The 23099-nt window shown below is 36.0% G+C and overlaps 1 protein-coding gene across 1 annotated transcript in view; it reads right to left on the bottom strand.

The window, feature by feature from the left end:
- The window catches only part of LOC145673465 (lysosomal alpha-glucosidase-like), a 140936-nt gene extending 119402 nt beyond the window's left edge, over nt 1-21534 (bottom strand). Inside the window, exons 1-3 of the mRNA XM_081743186.1 lie at nt 21475-21534; nt 13826-13968; nt 5922-6050 (exon numbers count right to left, since the gene is read on the bottom strand). Coding sequence (XP_081599312.1) covers nt 5922-6050; nt 13826-13958 — 262 coding nt within the window. The 5' untranslated portion in view covers nt 13959-13968; nt 21475-21534. The remainder of the gene's footprint in view (nt 1-5921; nt 6051-13825; nt 13969-21474) is intronic.
- Between the last annotated feature and the right edge of the window lie 1565 nt (nt 21535-23099).

Below are 23099 nucleotides of genomic sequence, written 5' to 3'. Positions count from 1 at the left end.
AAAGAACTGTAAAAATTGAAACGATATGTAAATGGAAAAGTTCTGTTACTGTAAGTGGACCTGTGTGTTTATTTCTTTGCGACACACGATAATTATTAATAAAGCGCTTACAATATGCAACAATTCGCTCAAGTTTAACCAACGATGAACAATTGTCAATAATGGAGGTATCAACATGAACATGTATACAAACTATGTGTTTTCTTTCCTCTTGGTTGACTAACTTTGAATCCACTGTATATTCATTACCTCTGGGAGAATGGGGTTTTTGAGCCACTCTGGGCCTGAGAACCATAAGTGATGTGACAAGTAAAGCAGAAGGTAATAAACCTCGAGAACCACAGTCTGCTGGATTATTCTTTGAATCCACTTTGAGCCACTTCACAGATGGTAAAAGAGTTTGAATCTTTGCTACACGATTCACGACAAACACTTTCCATTTGCTTGAATCCGAATTTAGCCACGATAACACAACAGTAGAGTCAGAATAGGCAATTACATCATGCACTTCCAAACGTAATGAATTTAATATGAGATTCATCATTTTAGCTAATAGCAATACACCACAGAGCTCTAATCGTGGCAAAGACACTTGTTTGATTGGAGCAACCTTCGTTTTTCCCATAACAATGTTCACACACACTTGGCCGTCTTGAGATACAGACTTCATATATACCACTCTACAATAGGCCTTTTCGGAAGAATCACAAAATTCTATTAACTCTCTTCTCGTAGCCTAAGTGACACTGATACACCTGTTGATTTTGATGTTTTTCAATAAAGAAAGCTCTGAGTAGTAATTCCTCCATTTCCTCAAAATCCATTGAGGTACTGGACTGTCCCATTCTAAATTTAGTTTCCAAGTTTCTTGCAATAATATTTTCTCAATAATAGTAGTTGGAGAAATCAAACCTAATGGATCGAACACTTTGCCCATTTTCTCAGTTCAAAACCTCATTTCTGCAATAATGCACTGAGTTGTTCTTGTAACTGAATTGCTTCACTAACTGAGTTGGAACCACTGATCAAGTCATCAACAAAAATGTCTTGCATTACTACAGCCGCTGCAATGGGAAATGATTCTTCTTCATATGTCGCTAATTGTTGCAAACTTTTCAACGCTAAATAAGGTGCTGAAGCTGTACCATAAGTTACCGTCACAAGCCGTAATCCTTAATTGGAAAACTAGGTTTTTCACGCCACACAAGTCGCTGGAAGTCTATGTTCTGGTTGGATTCTCACCTGTCTATACATTTTCTCAATATCAGCAGTCAATGCAACATTATGTTGTCTAAAACGCACAAGTAATGGAATTAAGCCACACTGCAACCTAGGTCCGACAAGTAACTTATCATTCAATGACACATTAGATGAAGTTTTACAACTACCATCAAAAACTACTCTGTTTTGTTGTAGAACTGGAATCTTTGAACACTACGTGATGAGGTAAATAACACACTTCACTGTTTGGTTTCAGTATTTCACTTTCTGGAATAATCTCCATATGCCCAAGTACCTCATACTCATGCATAAAATCTACATATAATTGACGCATCTTACGCCTCTTCTTCAACCGACTTTCTACTTGCTTAAGGCGTTTAATTACCACTTCACATGACTCACTAAGTCTTGCACTGTTGTCACAAAACGGTAACTGCACATGAAACCTACCTGTCTCATCTCTTTGATGGGTCTTCTCGAAATAAATTTCACATTGTTTTCCTTCTGATGACCTTATATTTTGTGTAGGAATATCTTCCCACTCCCAAAACGGTTGCAAAATTCTTTCACTGTTGCACTGGATATGATATGTTGACGCTGTGAATTCTTTACGTCCTACTTCATCGTCACCAATAGAACCAAACAATACCCATCCTAATTTGGTATTCACTGCTACGGGAGAACCATTAACACCACTACACACACCCACCAATAGCAACTGAGTGTAAATATCTGCACCCAATAACAGATCAATTCTGTCAGGAACATTACAATTCGGATCTGCTAATGTTAACGTGTTAACATGCAACCACTTCTTGTTTTTATGAATATACCGTTTTGGAAACATGCCTGTTACCTTTGGCAATACTAACACTTCTACAGAAAATTCTGATTTAACATCATAACTTGATGTAAACACGATATTAGCAACACCCTTTGCTCGAGCAACATTACTGGAACTCAGTCCCGAAACATGTACATACAAAGGCTGTTTTTGTAAACCGAGCCGTTGTGAGCAGTTTTTTGACACAAAGCTTTTTTCACTGGCTGAATCTAACAAGGCCCTCACAGGTTGCAAATTACCATATGAATTCTTCACCATCACTACTGCAGTTTGTAATAACACTGCATGTTGCACATTAGTTTCACTTGAAAAATGAGTCCCCACTGAAACACCTGAATTCTGTTTATTTGGAAAATGAAGTAAAGTATGAGGACGTTTGCCACACTCACGACACGATGCTGATTTGCAACTGGACAGTTAATTAAAGCATAATGCTTTGTTTTTCACTAAGGAATGACGTTAGTCAACTGACAGCGAAAGAAAGCCATCACAGTTTATGCAAAGGGTGATTTTTGTTTTTGCACTGGCAACACGAAAATTGAGCTGAAGCATGATGCGCTATTGTTGATCTTTTTATTACTCTTGTTTGGCTCACAAGATGGGGTTGATTTTGCATTGGAAGTGCTACTTGCTAATGCGCGACACCTATGATCTATGAATTTCACCAATTGGTCGAATGTTGGTAGTTCACTGTCGGACAATGAAAGTTCCCAATGCCTTTTTGTTTCACTGTCTAGTTTCCCTGTTATATGAAATATAAGAAAAGGATCCCATTCGTTTATTTTTATGTCCAACACTGATAACGATCGCACACACTCAACACTAGTATCCAACAACCGACGTAACGAGCCAAGCTGATTCTTGCTGCACTTGACCTTGACTCACAAAGCGCCGCAAGATGGACGTAACTAATTCTCGTTTATTTTGGTACCTTAAATTTAACAGGTCCCAAGCTTCTTTATAGTTATCGTCAGTTATTTGTATAGATTGAATAAATGTTGCTGCTTCAACTTGCAGACTAGTTTTTAAGTACTGAAGTTTTTGTGCACCCGTCAACTTTTCATTATTATGCACTGCTGCGATAAACAAATCACGAAACGAAAGCCAATCATTTAAGTTCCCGCTAAAGCATGGCAACAGTAATTTTGGAAGTTGAATTTCTGTTGTGTTTTTTTAATTATTCACATCACTAGAAGAAGCGTGAGATAATTTACCCTGCACTTCCACTTATTTCACGTTAAGCTTTGTAAGTCTATCTTCAATAGTAGCAAGCTCCTCTTCTTGCACCAAGTAAATTTCTTCTTCGGCACACAAGTTACTGGCTAGAAACAAAAGCTCATTTGTTTCACATGACAGTTCACTCACTTTTTTTTTTTTTTTTTTTGTAGACCTGAATTACACTAATATTTTCATGTTCTGTGATATTGGTAATAGTATACATGAGAACGTAGGGAAATGATGTTATTTCATGTGCAAGTGGTAATAGAACACACAGGAAACCCAGATCATGTTGTATTCACACTCCAACATGAAGTGTGAATACACCGTGATCTGCGTTTCTTATGTGTTCCATTACCACTTCTACATCAAATAAAATCATTTTTATACGTAGTGCAACACTAAGAAGCATCCACGTGCACGTGACATGCGATATGTGTTTCGAATCCCCCACACATACTCAAACATTACGTACAAGGACACATTATTATTCTTCGCATACCATATAGAAAAACAGCGTAAGTACAAGGGCAAATTTCAAGAATGCAATAAAAATAAGGGAAGGAGTACCAAGCGAAAACGCGCACATAATAAGTACAAGGGCTATATTATTTTTAATCAAGAAATATAAAGCACTGTAAAAGTTAATGCCTAGAATGACGTACTCAGCAGCATACAAGTGCTTACCGGCCAAGTGATGAGTTTTTAATATATATTCAACACTCAATCCATACAAAAGAATCACTCATTAAGTAGAATAGACTTCAAAGCACCAATATACAAACAGATAAAAATCGTACACGCGGTTCACGATCCACGCACTTTACTTACACGTGGTTGTACGTTCCTTTCCCTTAAAAAAAAACGCATCCAGAACACAACTTACCAATCCACATTAATGCATGTTCCTGCAGCGTCCTGCTCCTTCGGAAACTGATGCAGCTTCATGTATACTATATTCCAATTTCAATATTTACTCAACTTTCTTCAATAAAATAAAATATTTTTGACATCAAACTACGTCTTCACCACTCCAGCTTTCTTTCTTCTCCTTCTATTTTCGATCGGCACTTTTATAAATGTTGCCAGGTTCATGTAAAAATGCCATCGCACGTAGGCGTAACCTCTGCCTACAACTGCAGGACGTTATACGGCCCGCAAGAAAATTCCCGGAAATGCAAATTACCAGTAAGTGAAAGTAAACAAGAAAGAAACCAACTTCCCGTTACGTTCACCTCACAAAAACCTCTACGCAATGACGCAAACCTGTACGGAATAACCCCCAACCTTCCGTTTTCTCCACAAAAACCGCTAAGCAATCACGCTAGACCTGCTACTACTGCATAGAGCTCTCAAACATTTGAAGAGCGTTCGCCGTGAAAAAAAACAAGAGGTAAGAAGAACAACAAAGGCGAAGACAGGTACGTTCTCTTTTATTTTCGTATCAGTCGATAAGTAAATAAAAGTCGCTTTGTTACCCCCTTGGTAAGTTCGTAGATACTCAATGTATAATCCCTAAAAGTATGAGCGTCCTGCTTCTTCGGGAACTGACGCAGCTTTACGTATACTATATCCGTGATATTGTTTATGCAATTTTCAGCACGAGTGACCTTACCTTTCAAAACACGCTTTCGGGAATTGTAAACTTCTATTGTCGCTCACACAGTTAATTTTTTCTTGTTAACACACGTCTTAGCATGTAGGTTACATAAAACACATAAACACGTATTAACATCTGGTCAGGAGGACCAAATCTTTATGATGGACTGTATAACACAAACGCTGGTTCGTTCTGTAATAGTTCGGTTTAATAATATTGTTAATATTTCTTACAATTCCCGAGTTAAAATAAAATACACATTGAACACTACGATGATGCAGCTATATACGCGCTCATTCACACACTGCTGCTATACACAGTTTTAACAAGCACCTACACCTTGCTTCTTCTTCTTCTACAGCTAACAAGTTACATTGAATAAACATCTTTAAACAAAACTAAACAATTTAAATAAACAAGTTAGGACTAAACAGCCTAAATGTTGCCCTAACATTGAGCAAGCTTCAACTTTGTAAAATACTAATATTTACATGGAGTTCTAGATCTAGATAATTGTAGGTAAAATTTGACTTTGCTAATAAAACATCAAGTTAATGTTAGGAGGTATGGCTCACTGAGTTGCCTGAAATTATCCACTTATGATTAGCGTTTCAAGTTATACAAATCTCTTATTATTTTGTTACGATAACTCGAATACATGGCATATATCAATATTACAAAATATATGTTCTCTAAAGTTATCAGCATTTAAACTAATTTAGCTTGCACCTTGCACATAACATCTTGAACTTGGTTAAACTTTATTATTTAACGTCTCATAAATTACAAATACTGAGTCAAAGAATATTTGGTTAAATGTTTTAGATAGATTTGCTGATGTTATTTTCCAGTGAAATATTAGGACTGAAAGATGGTAATAAATATTGAAAGGAACTTGATTAGTATCTATACAATAAAGGAAGCATCTCAGCATTTAACTGGTAGAACTTAGGAAACTTCTGCAAAAGTAAAACTTCAATCAGGACGTAACACACTTGGGATTTCTCAACTAACCAATCCATTACGAAACTATCTTACCTGCATCATTATCATCAAAGTGAATATCCAACCCAAAGAGCTGTTTGTTCAGCTTTATGGCAAGTTTGCTAGAAACTTGAGTTAATTGAACAGATCCTTGTTTCGTGAAATGAGTTGTTGGAACTACGTCTGAAAGAAAATTTCAGAAAATATTAAACAAAATGAAATTATTATATTGTATTATTGCGATTATATTTGTATAAAGTAATCGCTACACAATTTTTAGCACTATTTCATTTAAGTACCGCACTACACACATTGTTAAGAAGAAAGTTTTCTTTAAACAAAATAATTTGCGTTTATAATCAGTAGCAATACAGTCAAGCATTAGCCATATCCTTAGTATAGCCATACCATATATATATAGTACGGTACTATCTAACCGAGTTATGACCAATTCTAGTTGTTACGGTGTACAATCATAACCGAAGGTGACCGTAAATCTTATACTAACTCTATGTGATCATAATATTACATAATTCTTGTTTCTGTATTACATTGTTAGTTATTTAGTTTAAGAATCATTTTATGTTATTCAACAATATTGGTGTCAATATTTAGGAATTTGAATTAAAAAATGGGAGCGTTTATGGTGATAGATGCATTCGAAAGTAACTTTGGCCGGCTAGCGAAATCGTTATACAGAAAATTAATGAATCTTTAGTGGAACGTCCAACGGGTATGCCTTTTAGTGTAAAAGAAAGAAATGATTTCTGAAATTGGATACTTATTGAAGATCTGGTGGAATGAAAATGTTGAAGGGAAAGGAAGAATCCCGAGAAAAACCACGGACACGACATTGTCCACCACAAAGCCGCATGATCACCACTGACCCTTCGCACCAGGAGTGAGGGCTCTACCAATGTCATTGTGTCCTCCGAGTCCTTATATAGGTTCCAGTGTGTGCAATGTATAGTATCTTTAAAAATTCGATAACCAAACTTCGGGAGTGACCTTTTATTCCAAATGAAAGAAAGAGGTTTTAATTAGCATAGGTCGAAAGCACTTTTTAGAGTTATAAATCGTCTAAAATACGAAATATTGTGTTTTTGAGTCCTCAAGCTTTAAAACTGTGGAACCTATCGTAAGCGGTTCAACGAATTACGCAAAAACTATTATGCGCTTCATTTAAATATTCGCGTTTTAGACATCTCCAGTACAGACAAAACTAATAATTGTACAGGGTGGCCCATTATTATGTATATGGTGTTTGACTGACTGCAGCATTACCAGATTGGATTAGAAGTAGCGGATTGGGTTATTTTTTAAGTGCCCTAGCTATCGAATTTCTAATTGGGCGACACGCTATTTCTGGTCTACTTTTAATTATTTGCAGGCTATAACTCTTAAGAATGCTCTATTTTCTTATTTTTGAATATGGAATCACAAATTATTAGTTTTATATAATACAATAAAACGTTTGTTTGTTCAGTGTTCTATCCACAATAACAATAGTTTTACTAAAACTAACATATTCTATGCTAGTTCAATCTTGAATCACTTTCTTTTTAAATCTTTAGATCTAACAATATTAGACTTATTGGTCGAGTTTGTGCTATTGCAGATCACTGACCGTCTTGCTGTTTCAGTTAATGCATTGGCTTAATAGTCGTACGGTACATATTGCTTCCTATGTAGCCCTTTGAACCGCTTGCAATATGTCCACAGTTATCATGTCAGGGCATTTGAATACGTGAAATTTCCCACTTTTGGCGGTTTATAACTCTGAAAGGCATTTCTCAATCCACATTTATTAAACATTTCTCTTTCATTTGATGCAGTATAATGAATCATCTCTCGGAGTTTTATAATCGAATCTCTAAACCGAATCCTTTAAATAATACTAGTTGGACATTATAAAATTTAATTTATAGACCCTATTAATTAAGAATTTCTTGAATGAAATTTGTTAAGGTTCTGAGGTATTTTTATCTGACACATTTAAGAAAAATCAAAATACGATAGTCTATAGTTGCATTTGCGAGCTATGAAACAGATTTATTTTTTGTTTTAGTACGTGAATTATAACGAAAAGTGCAAACAATGTAATCTCCGAGGAAATGCAGATACTTTCTTTACAGCTCTTGTAAAAATTGAACGAGTGAGTTGAAAAAGGTACACATTCCAGAAAATAGGCAAGCTAAACCGGGATGGTTATATTCATTTTATTTGTACCTACACCGCTTGAGAAGAACAAGGAAGGCATTCATTAATTTTACGTCCTCTTTACTGAAGTCTACTGGAACGTATGTGTGAAAAATCGAAGATATTTCTGGAATGTGTTCATATTTCCACCCATGTTTGAAAGTTGAGGTTTTTGGAATATGTCCCTTTTTCAACTCACCCATTCAATTTTCCTAACAATAAAATATTAAGTTAAGCCTAAGTTAATAAATATTAAAGATCGTAATACATGACACCGTAACATACACTATAGGCCTATTTGCTGATGACTACTTGAAACATTTAGGAACTTTAAAAATGTTATTTATATTTAACTGAGCAATCGTTAAATGTGGCGTTAATAGCTGAGAAGGAGAATAAACTCACGAAACTATTTGTGTGCTGAGAAAAAATATATGTGGTGTACGTAGAAACGCAGGTTACATAACCTGTAGTTTTTAGACTTAACGTAGACCAAACGGATAAATCAAAAAGTACCGGTATATTTTATATGTACTTTCCGTATAAGTGTTCCGAATAAACGTACTTTCCGTACAAACGAAAGAACTGTATATAGGTGGTCAGTATCTCACATAGAGATAGACGTATATAACATATAGCTGGCGTATATAACATACGTATACGTATGCAATATACGGAAGACTATTAGATGTCAGACATTCCGCAACGGCATGATGTAACGTCTAAGAGCAGTACGCATGTAGGGCATATGGATAACGTATGCTCCGTACTGATTTCTGTAACAAATATAAGGATTTCGTATATTTGTGCAATATACCGCTGTCCGGATGAAGGATTTTTCTTAGTGTGTGCCAACAGCGGACAAAACCCACGTGTACCAATTCTACTTTGAACTTCTGTTTTTATAGGCTCAGATATCAAGAATCGATCTGTCTTTGACAAATGACGCCGAGTAATACCTCCTTGGATTAGCACTACTGAGTTACAAATTGTCTTTTGCGAACAAGTTTAAAAACCTAACACTTCGCATTTCACATGTTACTATTATTAATATCGCGATAAATGATCTCGAATTGTTCACTACTTTTAAACTTGAATTATCTTTACCGAGTAATAATAATTTTAATAGTAATAATAATAATTCATAATGATAACCAAGATACGATTTCTTACTATGAAATATCAAATACAGGGTGTTCAACATTTGTATTGATAATTTATTCATTATTATTGTACTAGAATAAGTAAAGCATACTTCTGGAGATCAGTTAAATGAAATTGTTATTACCTTACTCACTCTGTAATCCATAGTATAATAATATATTAGAAACAATTTGAAACTATACTTTTCCTTTTGTTAACAAAATGCTTATATTTGATAATGTTTGATTAAAATTCAAGAGATTGCAGAATTGTTTATACTAGAAAAAGGAACACAACACAAGCATGTAGACAAATTTAACAATGCAAGACAATTTAACAATATATGTGTAGAAACATAGACTATGAGAACAATAATATTGGAAATTGACACCACCTGCAGAACAATTGTTGCGATATATAAAAGAATAAGCAAATTAACGTAATTACAAGAAAAACATATATAGGTTAATTTAAAATGATTAACAATTGTCGAGAAACTTTAAAACAACAACACTTTCAAACTTTCGCCGAGATGATTACAGAAAAAAGATCTCCTCCAGTTCCTCACCAGAGGGTAGAATTCTCAAAACTGATGTAACTTTCCCTCTTTGTACTGCCATACTGATGCGTTGCAGTAGAAAAGAGGTTGCTCTAGCGTCTCCTGACGATAAATAAATGCGGTGTCCGACTTCTTTTATAAAGTTAAGACCTTCGGAACCCCAGGAACTACCTGATTCGATAGCTATGGTGACAAAATGATATTTGTCAAGTAAATTGCTGTACATTTTGCGTTTTTCTCTTTCACGGCGATCAGCCACATTGCCAGCTTGTGCTGAAGAAGAATCTAGATTTGATGGGGCGAAGGTATCGGAACAAGTAAAATCCCATAGAAGTGCTTTTCCTTTCTTCCACGGTATTAGGGTCATACCATCTGGCCTCTTACCGTCTGCACGAGTGCATTCCAACGGTTCGCGTATAGAAGGAACGCCTGCTGAAGTTAGTGCCATCATGATAATGTCGTACACACTGGAGTGGCGTGAAAGTCTGCCCGCACTGTTGGCACAGGACAGTCCGTGAAGGCCCTTCTTGTTTACGACACTTCTACACATCTGCTCCCAAACGCAGTGCACTGGCAATTCGAAAACTGTCATTGGGAAGATGCAGTCCTAAAGAAGGTGATGGGATAGCATGGAGCCAAGCGTCTGCTTCAGGAGATGATGTAGCTAGGAGTTTTGCCTTGTCTTTGGGTTATCGGATGACTGAAGTAGAGAAGAAAAGTGATGATTTATAATGGGATCGTCCCAAGAGGATTGTAATCCTCTCTTATCAAGATCAGGGGGATATGATCCCACGACACGATAGTTAGAAATGCTGTCGTTGACATCTGAATCCGTTACAAGGCTAAGATCTTGTTGGAGAATGGTCTCGATCAATAGCTTAGCGCCATAGAATGAAGACAGAAAGGATGAAATAGCCAGGTCTATGGCGCGGCGAATGCCGAGACCTCCGTGGTTAACAAGGTGGGATGCCTGCAATCAAGAGTTATTGTTGAGTGACCAATTCAGGATAGATTCTAGACCGGTTTTAAGGTGTTGTCAAAGCATTCCAGAAGATCAGCATCCCGCCAAGAAGGAGCACAGCGAAGAAAGTATAGCAGCCTTGGCATGGACAATGAGGCAGTAGTAGGTAGAAGGCAGAGTGAGCTGAAATCAAGGAAAGATGTGTAAAGAATTCTAATTTAAAAATTTGGTCCCTTAATATTGTTCGTCTTGCCTCATTAGATAATACTGCTCCTAGTAAACTGGCGTTATCTGTCGAAATTCTTTGAATCCCAGGCGCGGCTTCGTCAACAGCTTGAAGAGGTTATTAGCCTGCTCATTGGAGACTCCGGGAAAGCTGACATCACATTTGGAGAAATTCATTTGCAATCCGATCTCCTTAGCCCATCTACGGATCATTTCTAATGTCTCTAGTACTGTTTCTTTGTCTCCTGCTACAGTCCCGTCATCTAAATACCATATGTTAAGTTCCGTATTGATACTGTTAACGATGGATTGTAAAGTTAGTGCGAACAAACCAGGGCCAAGAGGGTCGCCTTGTTGTACGCCACGCTGAGAGAGGATTATTTCGTCTCCTAAGTATAAGTTGCTCGGTTGCAAGTAACACTGATGAATGTATCAAAAAATTGACGGAAAAGTGTTTTTTACACGATTCAACTCGTTAAATGCGTTTCTAAAGTCTATCTTCAGAAACACTTTCTCCTGATGGTGTGAAAAAGAGTAGTACATACGAGCAGCATGGACTGCTGCTTTTGCTCCATGTGGGACGCAAACTCCAAGTTGGTGTGGGGATAGAAAATGTGTTAGAGGTTCTCTAATTCTATGGCAAATGATTTTGGCTGACAATCTCCTCCAGACATTGCCTACTGCGATGGGACGAATGCCGCCACATTTCTTCCTTAAAGCTATTAGCGATGCTCCAAAGAAAATAGGTCTAATTTCCGTGGCCACATCACCGAAATAATCAGGTGGAGAAAATCACAGATTGCGTTAGTCAGGTGGTCTTTATCTTTGCAGTCTTGCGATAGTAGTAGGTCCTTTAATATTGAAGGACGGAGACTGTCCATACCTCCTGATGATCCGGAGGGAAAGGATTTAAGTGCCTTCGTAAACTCGTCAGCTGATACTCTAGGCATTACAATACTGGGCTCAATGAGATCGGGAGGTTCAAAAGGGTGGCTGTGAGCCGAATGTTTCTCTTTTAATGCTTCTAATACAGTTCCATTCGGAGAAGCTATGGTATCTTCTGAGATGAGAAGCTGTACTGCGCTGCGGACATCACTGTCTACTAAATTGTTCTCGACACTCTTGATGTTAAAAGTTTGCTGGTGGTCAAGCTTCGAAGGATTTTTACTATGGTTTGTAAGGGCTTTGCAGCGAGAATCAGACCAACATTGCACTCTTTGTTTAACCCATGATATTAAACTATTCACTTTGTCAGCTTTTGATGGAACGCACAGTGTTACGTAAGGAAAAAAGAAGAGATCCATCCAAGCTTCTGAGTCGTTTGTATGTGCTATCTGTTGCAATACCTCGCACAGAGAGTCTTCCACTGTAGTTCTAGCCCCTCGAGGTACCCTGCGTAGCATTGGAGTAGAAGACTTTAATCTTGCTAGAAGTTTATTGCATTTAAGATCAACATCTTTCTTGGGTAATCGACATTATCAATTGATGATTGTGACTTCCGTGAAAGCGAGCATTGTTTAGTTTTATTGATTTCATAATGGTACCTGCTATTGTGAATTCCTAGGCCTTTTAAGCTAACACACAATTTGTTACAAAGCTTGCAGGTAGTCTCGTTAGGCCTGTTTGAAAACTCAATGCTCTTGTTTAAAGCGGTATCATTTTGGGTTCGGATTTTTTGGGCTGAATTTTGATCCTGATGCGTTGCTTACATGGGAGATATCAGCGTATATGGGCCTGCAGTCTTTATTGATGGCATCACTAATAACTGGTAGAGTATTACTGATATCGTTAGAAGAATCATGATCATCTTTCATAGTTATTATAAAATTTTAAATTTAAGTTTAAATTTAAATTTAAATTACACCCAACTACATTGTTGGGAATGTAATATTGTTTGAAAATTAACGACCATCAATTAAAAGTAACGAATTTTCAGTCAATCATCTGAACTGCCGAAGCGATTCGAAAACGGATTTCACCAAAAATCCAATCAAATCTTTAACCACACTTCACATCGGACCAAAGAGCACACAACTTCTTCGTTTCACCAACACTAATTGAAGAGAATTGCGCAGAACACGAAGACAAGTCTGCTTCTAATTACAACAATTACAACAATAAAACAAAAACTATACTTATATTATTGTAAAATCTTTCTTCCCTCCCTCAAACAAAACCTGAAATAACGCAAGTGTAGTACAAGGCACATCCTTTGTCAAATAGAGTCACAGTGAGTCCCTCCTCGTTCTTTTGGAATTTTCTAGAAGAAACCCTGATCAAATCCTAATCACTTTAATAGCACACATGTTCCTAGCTCTCAAAGTTTTTTCATAAACAAAAACATTTTCTAGAGATGTTGCTAGGCTGTTCCAATTACGAATGATGTTGGAGTCATAACCCATGCCCGAAATTATCAAGTTATAATAAACAGAATGGAATTTTAAGGAGTCTCTAATATGTTTATTTTAAATTCCTCTCAGCTTTTCTTTTCTTACCACGGCCTTGAGAGATAGCACAACAAAGAATAAATTTATTATTTCACTAAGAAATGTTTTAGAACCAAGTAAATCGAAATATTTCCCACATGGAACGGATGTTTTTATACTTCATCGTATAGACCAAACATAGGTTGTTGATTAACACATGAGACATTCACAAAATAATGAATCATTTTTAGACGTGAAATTACAAACACTACATTATTGAATATACTGCATGTTTGATTATTTAATTAGTTGGTGATGTTTATCTTACATTCAGTCATGAGTGAATATATGTGCTCAGCGAAACGTAGTTTTCCTTGATGCAGTAGATTAATATCAATTTTATTCTGTCTTATTATCTGATAAACATTAGCAAGTATACACGTACCTTTTGGCTTCTCATAGATTTTCAAAGGTGATTGCGTCAAAGACTCGGCTGTGACAATAAGCGTCACTAGAAGAACGGTGACCGTCCAGCTTCGACGCATTAACTTATTGTTTAATGTTGTTTGCAACCTCATTGTTGAACATCTGTAAAGGAAGATAGAAAAGGTATTTAAATTATCAATTTCATGCTATTTTTCACGGCAGACGAATTGATGTTTTGCCTTTAGCGCTACTCTCATGCCGACTAATCTGTTTATAGCGACGTTGCCAATACTGTGATGTGGAGTCAAATTCTGTCGACATGTTATATATTCTTAGCGAGGCAAGAACCTTGTCAATATATTGCAATATTTGGGTGTTGGAAGCAACTTTCTCAGCGTAGGTTTGGCAATAGCGTGTCGCAAACTCATTGGTTCCTGCCTAACGTTACTTCGCTGGCACGTACCTTAATTCAATATTTTCTTCACTTCTCAAATTCAACCTACATAATGACAACGCTATCCGTTGAAATACTTTGATTAAATAGGGTGAGTTCGCCACTAGTCGACCGCCATCCAATAGTCGACAATTTTTGTTTACTATTGTGTATATAAAATACAACTGATGGTCTTTTGGAGCGAAAAATTATTCATGATAAAGCCTGCATCATATACTACCAATGACAATCATTGTTTCACTCTCCCTTGGCTAGCTGGTCGTCTTTGACCACTAAATTTCGACGTATCTGTAGAATTACGACTCAAATGGGCAGTTTATGACAGCATGTAATGAGAATCTTGTGCTCCTGTTGTTTTTCGATTTTCTGAGATTATAGATAGTACGTGAGGTAAGAAATGTTTTTGTTGTATAATTAAATTCGTCTAGAAGCTGTATCAACATGATTTGTCAATAACTGGAAAGTATTAAATGAAAAAATACGCGTTAAAATGTGATCGGAATTTGGCATCTTTTCTGTCCCATACAAACCAATTGTCAACCAAGGGTGGTCAAACATTGGATTATTTGAGAGTGCGTCAAATGGCTTCAAATTATTCTCCGTTTGGCATTAAGGTCGCTTTTCAAGATGCATGTATACAATTTTCGATTTCGTGACATATTCTAAAAATCGACTTCCTGTTCTTCATGTTGGTCGACTATTGGAATATTTCCTACCACCTGTCGACCACACTGTTTCACTGTGTTTCGCGTTTTGCTGACTGGAATTTCTACAGCTACATTAGTTGGAAGTTTCTTTCTCTGACAATCTTCTATTTCGATGTGAAACCAAGTTTTTTACACGAGGACAAAAAGCCTCCTCGCTGGTCTAATGGCTAGCACGCGTGTTATGATCTTAATACCTAACACGAGTACGAGCAATCTTTTCATTTTAGAAGATCCACGTATAATTTTTTAACGTTTATGAATCTTCTTTTCAATTGTGCCCATCATCCGGGAGAATTTTGGGATCAAAAGGCTAGAAGAATATTTATGAGGTTGAAGATAAGGCAAAGAAAATCCTTACTTTTCTAGGAACATTTAGTGCTTCGAGAGGAACAGTTTGCTCCAATAATTGTGTATGCATACAAGTCGCGAGTACCCAGAGATATTGTGTCCAAAATTCCCTCGTTGATTGTGACAAGACGATCCGAATCTGGCTGGTTGATTAGCGAGGCATTCTTTGAGTGGGTCGCCAATGGTTTCATAAATGGCTATTAGATCACAATATACCTAAACCTGTAATTTTTTCATTGATGGTCACAAGACTCACTTAACATATGAAGTAAGCAAATTTTGACAAAAACGAGATCATACTGTATGCCCTGTACCTTCATGCAACGCATATCTTGCAACTATGCGATGTATCCGTCTTTAAGGCGTTAAAAATAAATTAGAAATTCGTTGTAAGCAACTATCTAACGGAACATAATTTATCTTTCATTACAAGAATTCAGTTTGCACCACTTACTGCAGAGGTCCTAGAAACAGCAGCTACACCGTCAATAATAAAGAATGTATTTCGCAAATGTGGGCTGTATCTTTTCAGTCCCGAAGCCATTGACTACACAAAATACGTCAAGAGTGTATGCAAAAACAGAGAGTACTTCTACTCAGCTAAACGTTAGTAAAGAAGATCTTACTGCAAGAAACGTTATTACTGTGTACAAGGATGAACTTCAAAAGGCTGCGGTTGATTTCAATACAGTTCTTGAAGTTTCGAAACTTCCAGCAAAATAATCGATGGACGAAGCACTACAAACTGATGATGAAAATGCCAGCTTACCAGTAGATGAGGAAGTTGTATTCGGTGAAATCCCTGTAGTTGATGAAGCAATGAATACTTGTCTCAGGCTACTCTTACTGTTAGTCAAAATTTACTAAATGATCTTCTAAAGCCAATCCAAGTGTAAGAATTGAAAACAGAGTGAATGTAGCACCTATTCTACCAACGAATCCTGAGGAATCCGACGCCATTGCAGCACAGGAGAAAGAGGAAATCATTATTGTGCCAAACCAAAAATCAGTTATGTCTGCTCCAACAACGGAATCAGAGAGGCTTTTAATTATTCTAAGAAAGGAGCTTCTATTCCAGAATTTGTGCCATCACATGAGAAGAAAGGTAATACATCAACTCCAATGAATCAAACTGAACCTATGAAGGATACTCAGCAAGATAGTTGTTCTCCCACAGAACCTCCTACTGAAGTTCTGGTTTTTATACCATAAGTACAGCAAGAAACAAAGGACATTGAAAGCGATGCTGTTGCTGGACCAAATGAATCAAGTCAGAAGACTATCGCAACAACTCCTAAAACTATCAGATCAATATTTATGACGCCAACTTAAAAAACATCTGTTCTAGCCCAAGAGTTCAGTCGAAAAGCCTAAGAGGAAAGTAGAGAAGATACCGTTTGTACTTAGTTCAGAAGAATATCTCCGAGTACCGACAGCAAAACAAGAAGAACAGAAGAAACTAGAGGAGGAAAAGAAACACAAAAGAGATGAAAGAACGGAAAAAATGCAACAAACTGGAAAATCCAAAGAAAAGATCGAAGAAGACGGCTACTGCTGTTGTAGAAGAACATCACAATGAAGAAGATGTAATTGACTACGGCGACGGAGCCATGTGGAGTGGTAATTAACGATTTTGCTTTGGAAAGTGCGGATAAACCAGTGGGATGCAATCAATATGATAAATAGTTCCATTTTCGATGTACCGATTTATCTGGCTATGCATAGGAAGATCTTGCAGATAAGCTGTTCCTGTGTGCGGATTGTACCATATAAATTATTTAAACAAACAATAAGAAACTTACTGTTATTACATGAAAAGATAACTCAATGTGCTCAAGTAACTCAGAAAAGAAAGGTAACACGGGAGATAAACCTTATCATATATGAGAAGATAACTCGATGTCTTCAACTAACACAGGAGAGAAATCTACTTCACACGGAGAAAACGTGAACACTTAGGATTTTCTGAATTATTAGTGACTCGTACTTTGTTTAGAATTTGTAAAGCCGTAATACAAGTGACAAGATAACGTGTGCATATAACGCAGGAGAGAAATCTTGTTTCACTTGGAAGAACCATTTAATATTTAAATCCATTATTCCAAATAAAGTAGCTATGTACCAAACGCTAATATCCTGATACTTTCATTTATAATCACTAAGGAGAAAACCTTAAAGAAAATTAAATAAAATCTATATAATCGTTTTGTCAAGTTCAAATCTCACGAATAATACAATTTCCAAACATCATCTAACGCAATCAATTACTTCTACGGGATAGAAACGATAGAAATTGCACGCGGTCGACTAATAGTATGAATGTGGTCGACTACTGAGCGACGATGGTTGACAAGTGGGAATTTTGATGAGTTTTCGTAAAACGTATTTTTATATCACTGCAAAATGTTAAAAGTGAGCTGTAAACACTTGGTATGGTACAAAATAACCCAAATAAAGCAAATAATTCACTTTTGTGAAATATTATGAAATCATCACGTTTTATAAGTGTTTAGAAATAAGAATTTTTTCAGCGGTCGACTATTGGCAAACTCACCCTCTGTCAAATACCTAGCATTAACAGACTTTTTAAAGACTTCCATCAAATGAAATATAATGAAATATTTCAGTTTAACGTTCCACAGTTATGCCTTCTAGGGGTTTGAATAAAGCTCACTCCAAAGATAAACTGCTCCTTGTTGACTTTTTCAGGACGAGTGAGTATTGTCAGCTTATTGATGAAACACTTCATGAAATGTGAACAAAATCTTGTGAGGCGTTTTCGAGAAAATCTTTCGTAAATAACTCAGCTCCAAGGGTAAACTAGCCTTTCTGCATTTTTTCCAGAGAATAACATATACTACAATGTAGGATTGTTAATATTTATATATGAAATATATAAAAGATCACTGGTGCTGTTTCCTATCAAATTTAAATAATTTTATTTTCATCATTAAGTAATCGACCGTTATTTATAAGGGGTAGGAAGAAAATTGGATCTATGAAGAATCTCACATAAAATTTAAATTTAAAATTTGGTGTGGATATTTTGGACAGTATGGCGTCTAAGCGACTACGTACATTTGGAAAAACGAACAGACGTATCCTATATTCAAAATAACTTTTTCGGTACGTAGGCATAATGACGTGAATACAGTAAAAGACTATGGAAATTTTAGTTAATGCTTCCACACTGTACCTTTCTTTAATTATCAAGAAATATTATGAGAGTAAATTAAATTTACTTCACTTATCTGATGTTTGTCGAGAAAAAAAGATTAATGTTACTTTTTTGTATGTAACACTGAAATCCGTCAGACTGTGAGCTATGACTATTTGAGTTTTTATTACCAAATTTTCGACAAACTTTTTTTAAAAAATAGAATATAATAAATTATATTTAGACTCATATTTTAAAACAGAATAAGTAATGTCTAGGGTAATTAATTTAATAAACAGGTTTATAACTCAGGATCTTATCTACATATGAAATCATAACACATGAGTTACCTCTATTAAAAGTTTACTCAAAAAAAAAAAATTGATAATTCTATGAAATATCTTTACTTAAAAGTGCATGAGATATATTTTTTTCTACCTGTTGGGTTTTCTCTTTTCTAATTTCTTAATTTTTTTCTAATTTTAGTAAACTTTATTAAGCTAAGGTTTTTCTAATTATGTGCCTGTGGCAGACAGAAGGGGTAGCCCTCACTAAAAGCGTCCTCTGTCAACCTTAACTTATAAAGGGCATTGACTCACTACATCAAAAGCCCTGGCCTACGACCCTATTTCGTGTACTTCCTTAAATAGGAGATGCACTAGAAGGATATCTATCTAAATATTTATTATAGGGATAGGTAGGTAAGGAGAAATGAGTTCGCCTTATAGTAGCGAAAGATCCTTAAATAGATCTGGCAGGTAAAGGATTAAATAAGAGCCATACTCCCTGAATTCGGAAATGTGATTCAAAAAAATCTAAAAACTCTATTAGTAGCCTTTCACAAGTCTACTTCGAGGGATAGAACCCAGGAATCTGTGTTCAGAGTATTCATAAAAACCTAATGTGTCCTGCAAGAGGAACAAAATACTTTAAAACGGACCAAAGCCGTATACAGCTTCAGTTTTAAACACGTATTCAAAAATTCTAATATCAGGAAATTATTAATCTAAATGCCATATCCACCTAAATATGATATGGAGTGTAGCATTTCAAGGAGCAAAGCCTGTCTATTCTACAGGGCCTAATTCCCTAGCAAAAATCTGTTTCTTGAATTAGTATAAAAATTATTTTTCTACATTCCTTCTTCTCACAGAACCTCATTTTAGTCCACAAAAGAAGTCCCTTAAAAATGCAAACCTGCTAAAAGGTAGAACCTAATATAGCTCATGCCTTCTGCCCTATTTAAGACTCGGAAAACCTAACGAGTCTAAGCAAGACCTCCGTAATACTCCCCCTTCACTTACTTAAAGACCTGATATTCGCTTACGGGGAGAAAAGCTCCCACTCGGCTCACCGAGCCGAGTAAGTCCTATAGACCACATTTTGGAGACTGTTAAAAGTCTCCTCCAAGACTGACGGTCAACTGACCCCTTCCCTGCAAAAGTCTTCCGTTTATATACGAAAGCTATAATATCATAAGCTATGTAAAAAAAAAAAAAAAAAAAAAAAAAAAAAAGAGTAGTGAGTGGGGAGGTGGGTTTTCTCCTACCAAAAAAGAAGCTTTCTCTGAATGCTTTAAAACTAATGCCGAATGCTTTAAAACTGTTATTCCCTGAAACAGAGTTGCTATCTAACTATTCTCTTACAAGAGGTATTTTCATGTAGCTGAAAATAGAAATAATATAAATATACATAGTAAATGCAACAATTACATTTACATACAATTATTATTAATAATAATTAATCACCCAAGGCCCAAATCGGGATTTCTTAACATAATAATAATAATAATAATAATAAACTTAAAATATATAAATCAATACCAATATACTGATATAAAACAATATCTAAATTTAAAGCATTATTTAAATATAAAAACCAGCAAGTGACGCAAAAGTGTCACTTGCACTGAAGAGGGTTAAAATCTTCTGTAAAAGTTGTATGCGTAGTGAAAGACAGCAGCGATTATCAATTTTCAGCGATTTACTTAAGACTAGCTCGCACGACAGACGAGTGGTATGTTGATAAATGCTACAGATGCATGTGAATAACTACTGCTTTCTAGCCCCGGAAAGCTAAAACTACTACTGTCCGGTACTGGGGCAAGATTCTCTATTTTCAAAATCACATTTTCGGTACGTAGGGATCATGAAACGTGTACAGTAAATAAATTGAAATTTCAAATTCCAATTTTTCAGATTACCATACATTCTTCTATTCTGTTGTTGCTCGAAAGTAATTAAAATCACTCCCTCTACCAGTAATGACTTCAGAAGATTTTCCTCAGAGCTGACACCAAATAAACTGGGGTTAAAGTGGGACAGTAAAAATACCAATAACCGAGGTTGACCACGATCGAATAAATACGCTGGCGGAAGTTTCACAGCTCTAAGGAATATCGCCTCTCCTTTGGATCACCCCCTGAAATCATTGCTGTCCTGAATAGGCACATATTCTGTGGTACGAATTTTTTGTTGGCATCTGAAGATGTGTACCGAGTTGTCTTATATTTGTTTCCACCAATGCTGGTTTGTTTATTTTACTGTAGTGTTTTGTTTAGAATTTTGCTCATCTGAATTAGCGTCTGAAAACCTTGCGATGCAAAAATTAAAATGTTGTTGAAATATATCGTTTAGCTTTTACAAATAAAAGTGCTCATAAACAAGTGCGCCAATCTGGGAGGGGCCAGGGGACCCTGGTTCCCCAAAGCTCATGTGGTCCCCCGCATTGTATTTATGAATATACAATATTTGGCATAATTTGAATTCAATTTGTCTTAAAATCATATTTATCTTCTGCAACCAAACACACATCTGAATGAGGCCCCCAAAGTTACAGAGAAATCGGCGCCCTTGTTCATAAAAAATCTAGTTTGTCCAGTATCGTTTTGAAAAAAAAAAATAAGCAAACTAAAACGTGATGAGTTTGCAGTTTGCCTCCAGTGTTAAAGATTTCCCACTTCTTTCTTAGAAACCAGTTTTAATAAATGAAATATTTCTTACCTAAGGATAACTTATTGACCCACAACAGTAACAGACATGAAGTCTAAAATATTATTTTTCGTTTCACAGTTTATATACTAAAATACCTACACTTACGGAAACGTTATCTTGTAATGATAAACTGAGATAATGAAAATCACAATAAGAAGGTGTGCAATGTGACTACAATGTCCCACTTACAATCTATCGATCAGAGGGCATGTTGATAACAACATGTGTGATTTGGTAGTTTACTAGACGTGATACAACACACCCTCCAAAAGCACTGTTTTCCGAGAGTGATACTCCTTCACTTTTTTAAGTATAATGTACTAAGTAGATAACTGTTTAACCAATCATGCACTTTATTACAAATTCAGAAATACAGCCATAATCGTAACAAGATTATCGTTATCTCCTAATTACATCCGTAGATGTTGTCGAAAACTGCACAAATTATGTGACAGGATAAGACAATCATGTAGATAGAATGACTTCCAACAGTTAGTATTTATCATGCTTATATACATTTTTCTGGGTTTCCACAGGAATATCCATCTGTTCTCGTGTTTATGAAGACCGGTACTTTTCCTTCACGTATTGTTTCGTATTTGTATCTTCTGTGTCCTATACCGAAAGCGCAACACTTGCAGTATCGACGGGTGGCGAGCACCAAACTAGTATAAATTACTCTTGTAGTAACTCTTACTTCTTTAGTCTGGACTACTTTAGTAAATTACTTCCGTAGTAATATACTCTTTTAGTAACTCTTGGAGAGCTCAATTTCTATTTACTTCTTTAGTTATAACTAAAGTAGTAACGCGTTTTTACTAAAGGAGTAAGCTATTTCTGCACACTGCTGGTACGTGCATTTCGTTTTCTATTGGCAGCTGCAGCTTATCGGAAGATGCGCCTATGAAGAAAGGCAGAGAATATGGGGTTGTAGTGAAGAGCAGGAAGTTGTTGGAAAAGCAAACGAGCTTCATTCGTTAAAAATGCGTTTAATACGAGAGGAATATAATGCAAAAATGTTGTTAATTGAAAGACAAAGACAAATCATAGAAGAAGAGCATAACCTTAAATGGAAAGTTCAAGAATGAAATGGACCAAACTTCAGGTTCCAGTTCTTCAGCCAATATGTTCGAGAAGTTTATGTTTTTGTAAATAAATATAAATATGTTTGATATGTATAAAACATATTTTATTTGTTTGATATTTTTCTAGTGGTTTATGTGTTTTTGTTTTCCACACGACATAATATTTGTGTAGAGTAATTTGGGGTAATATGCGCAGTTTTTGACATTAGGCCTCCTAAAATTGTAACTATCAGGCCAAGAAACTCGAAAACTTAGGGCAATATACTTACATCTTTCTGCTACCTACGGATATAAAATATGTTTGTCAATTCAGCTTAGTAGAGAAAATATTGGAGATAAAAGTGACCCTTCCAAAACGTGCATATTGCCCCAATATCGGGGTAAAAAGCACATATAGGGAAAATTTGCGCACACCTGCGTTACGAAATATGTTTGGAACTCTTCTCTGGTTTATTGATAGATTCATATACATATGAGTAGAAATAAATGTTAACAATACTAATGTACTATTGCTATACAATATATACGCCTTGAGCAAGTAGTAGTCTA

This window comes from Thermobia domestica, chromosome 16 (assembly GCF_964235325.1).
Source record: "Thermobia domestica chromosome 16, izTheDome1.hap1.1, whole genome shotgun sequence".
Taxonomy (NCBI): domain Eukaryota; kingdom Metazoa; phylum Arthropoda; class Insecta; order Zygentoma; family Lepismatidae; genus Thermobia; species Thermobia domestica.
This window is presented reverse-complemented; position numbering and strand designations above follow the sequence as displayed.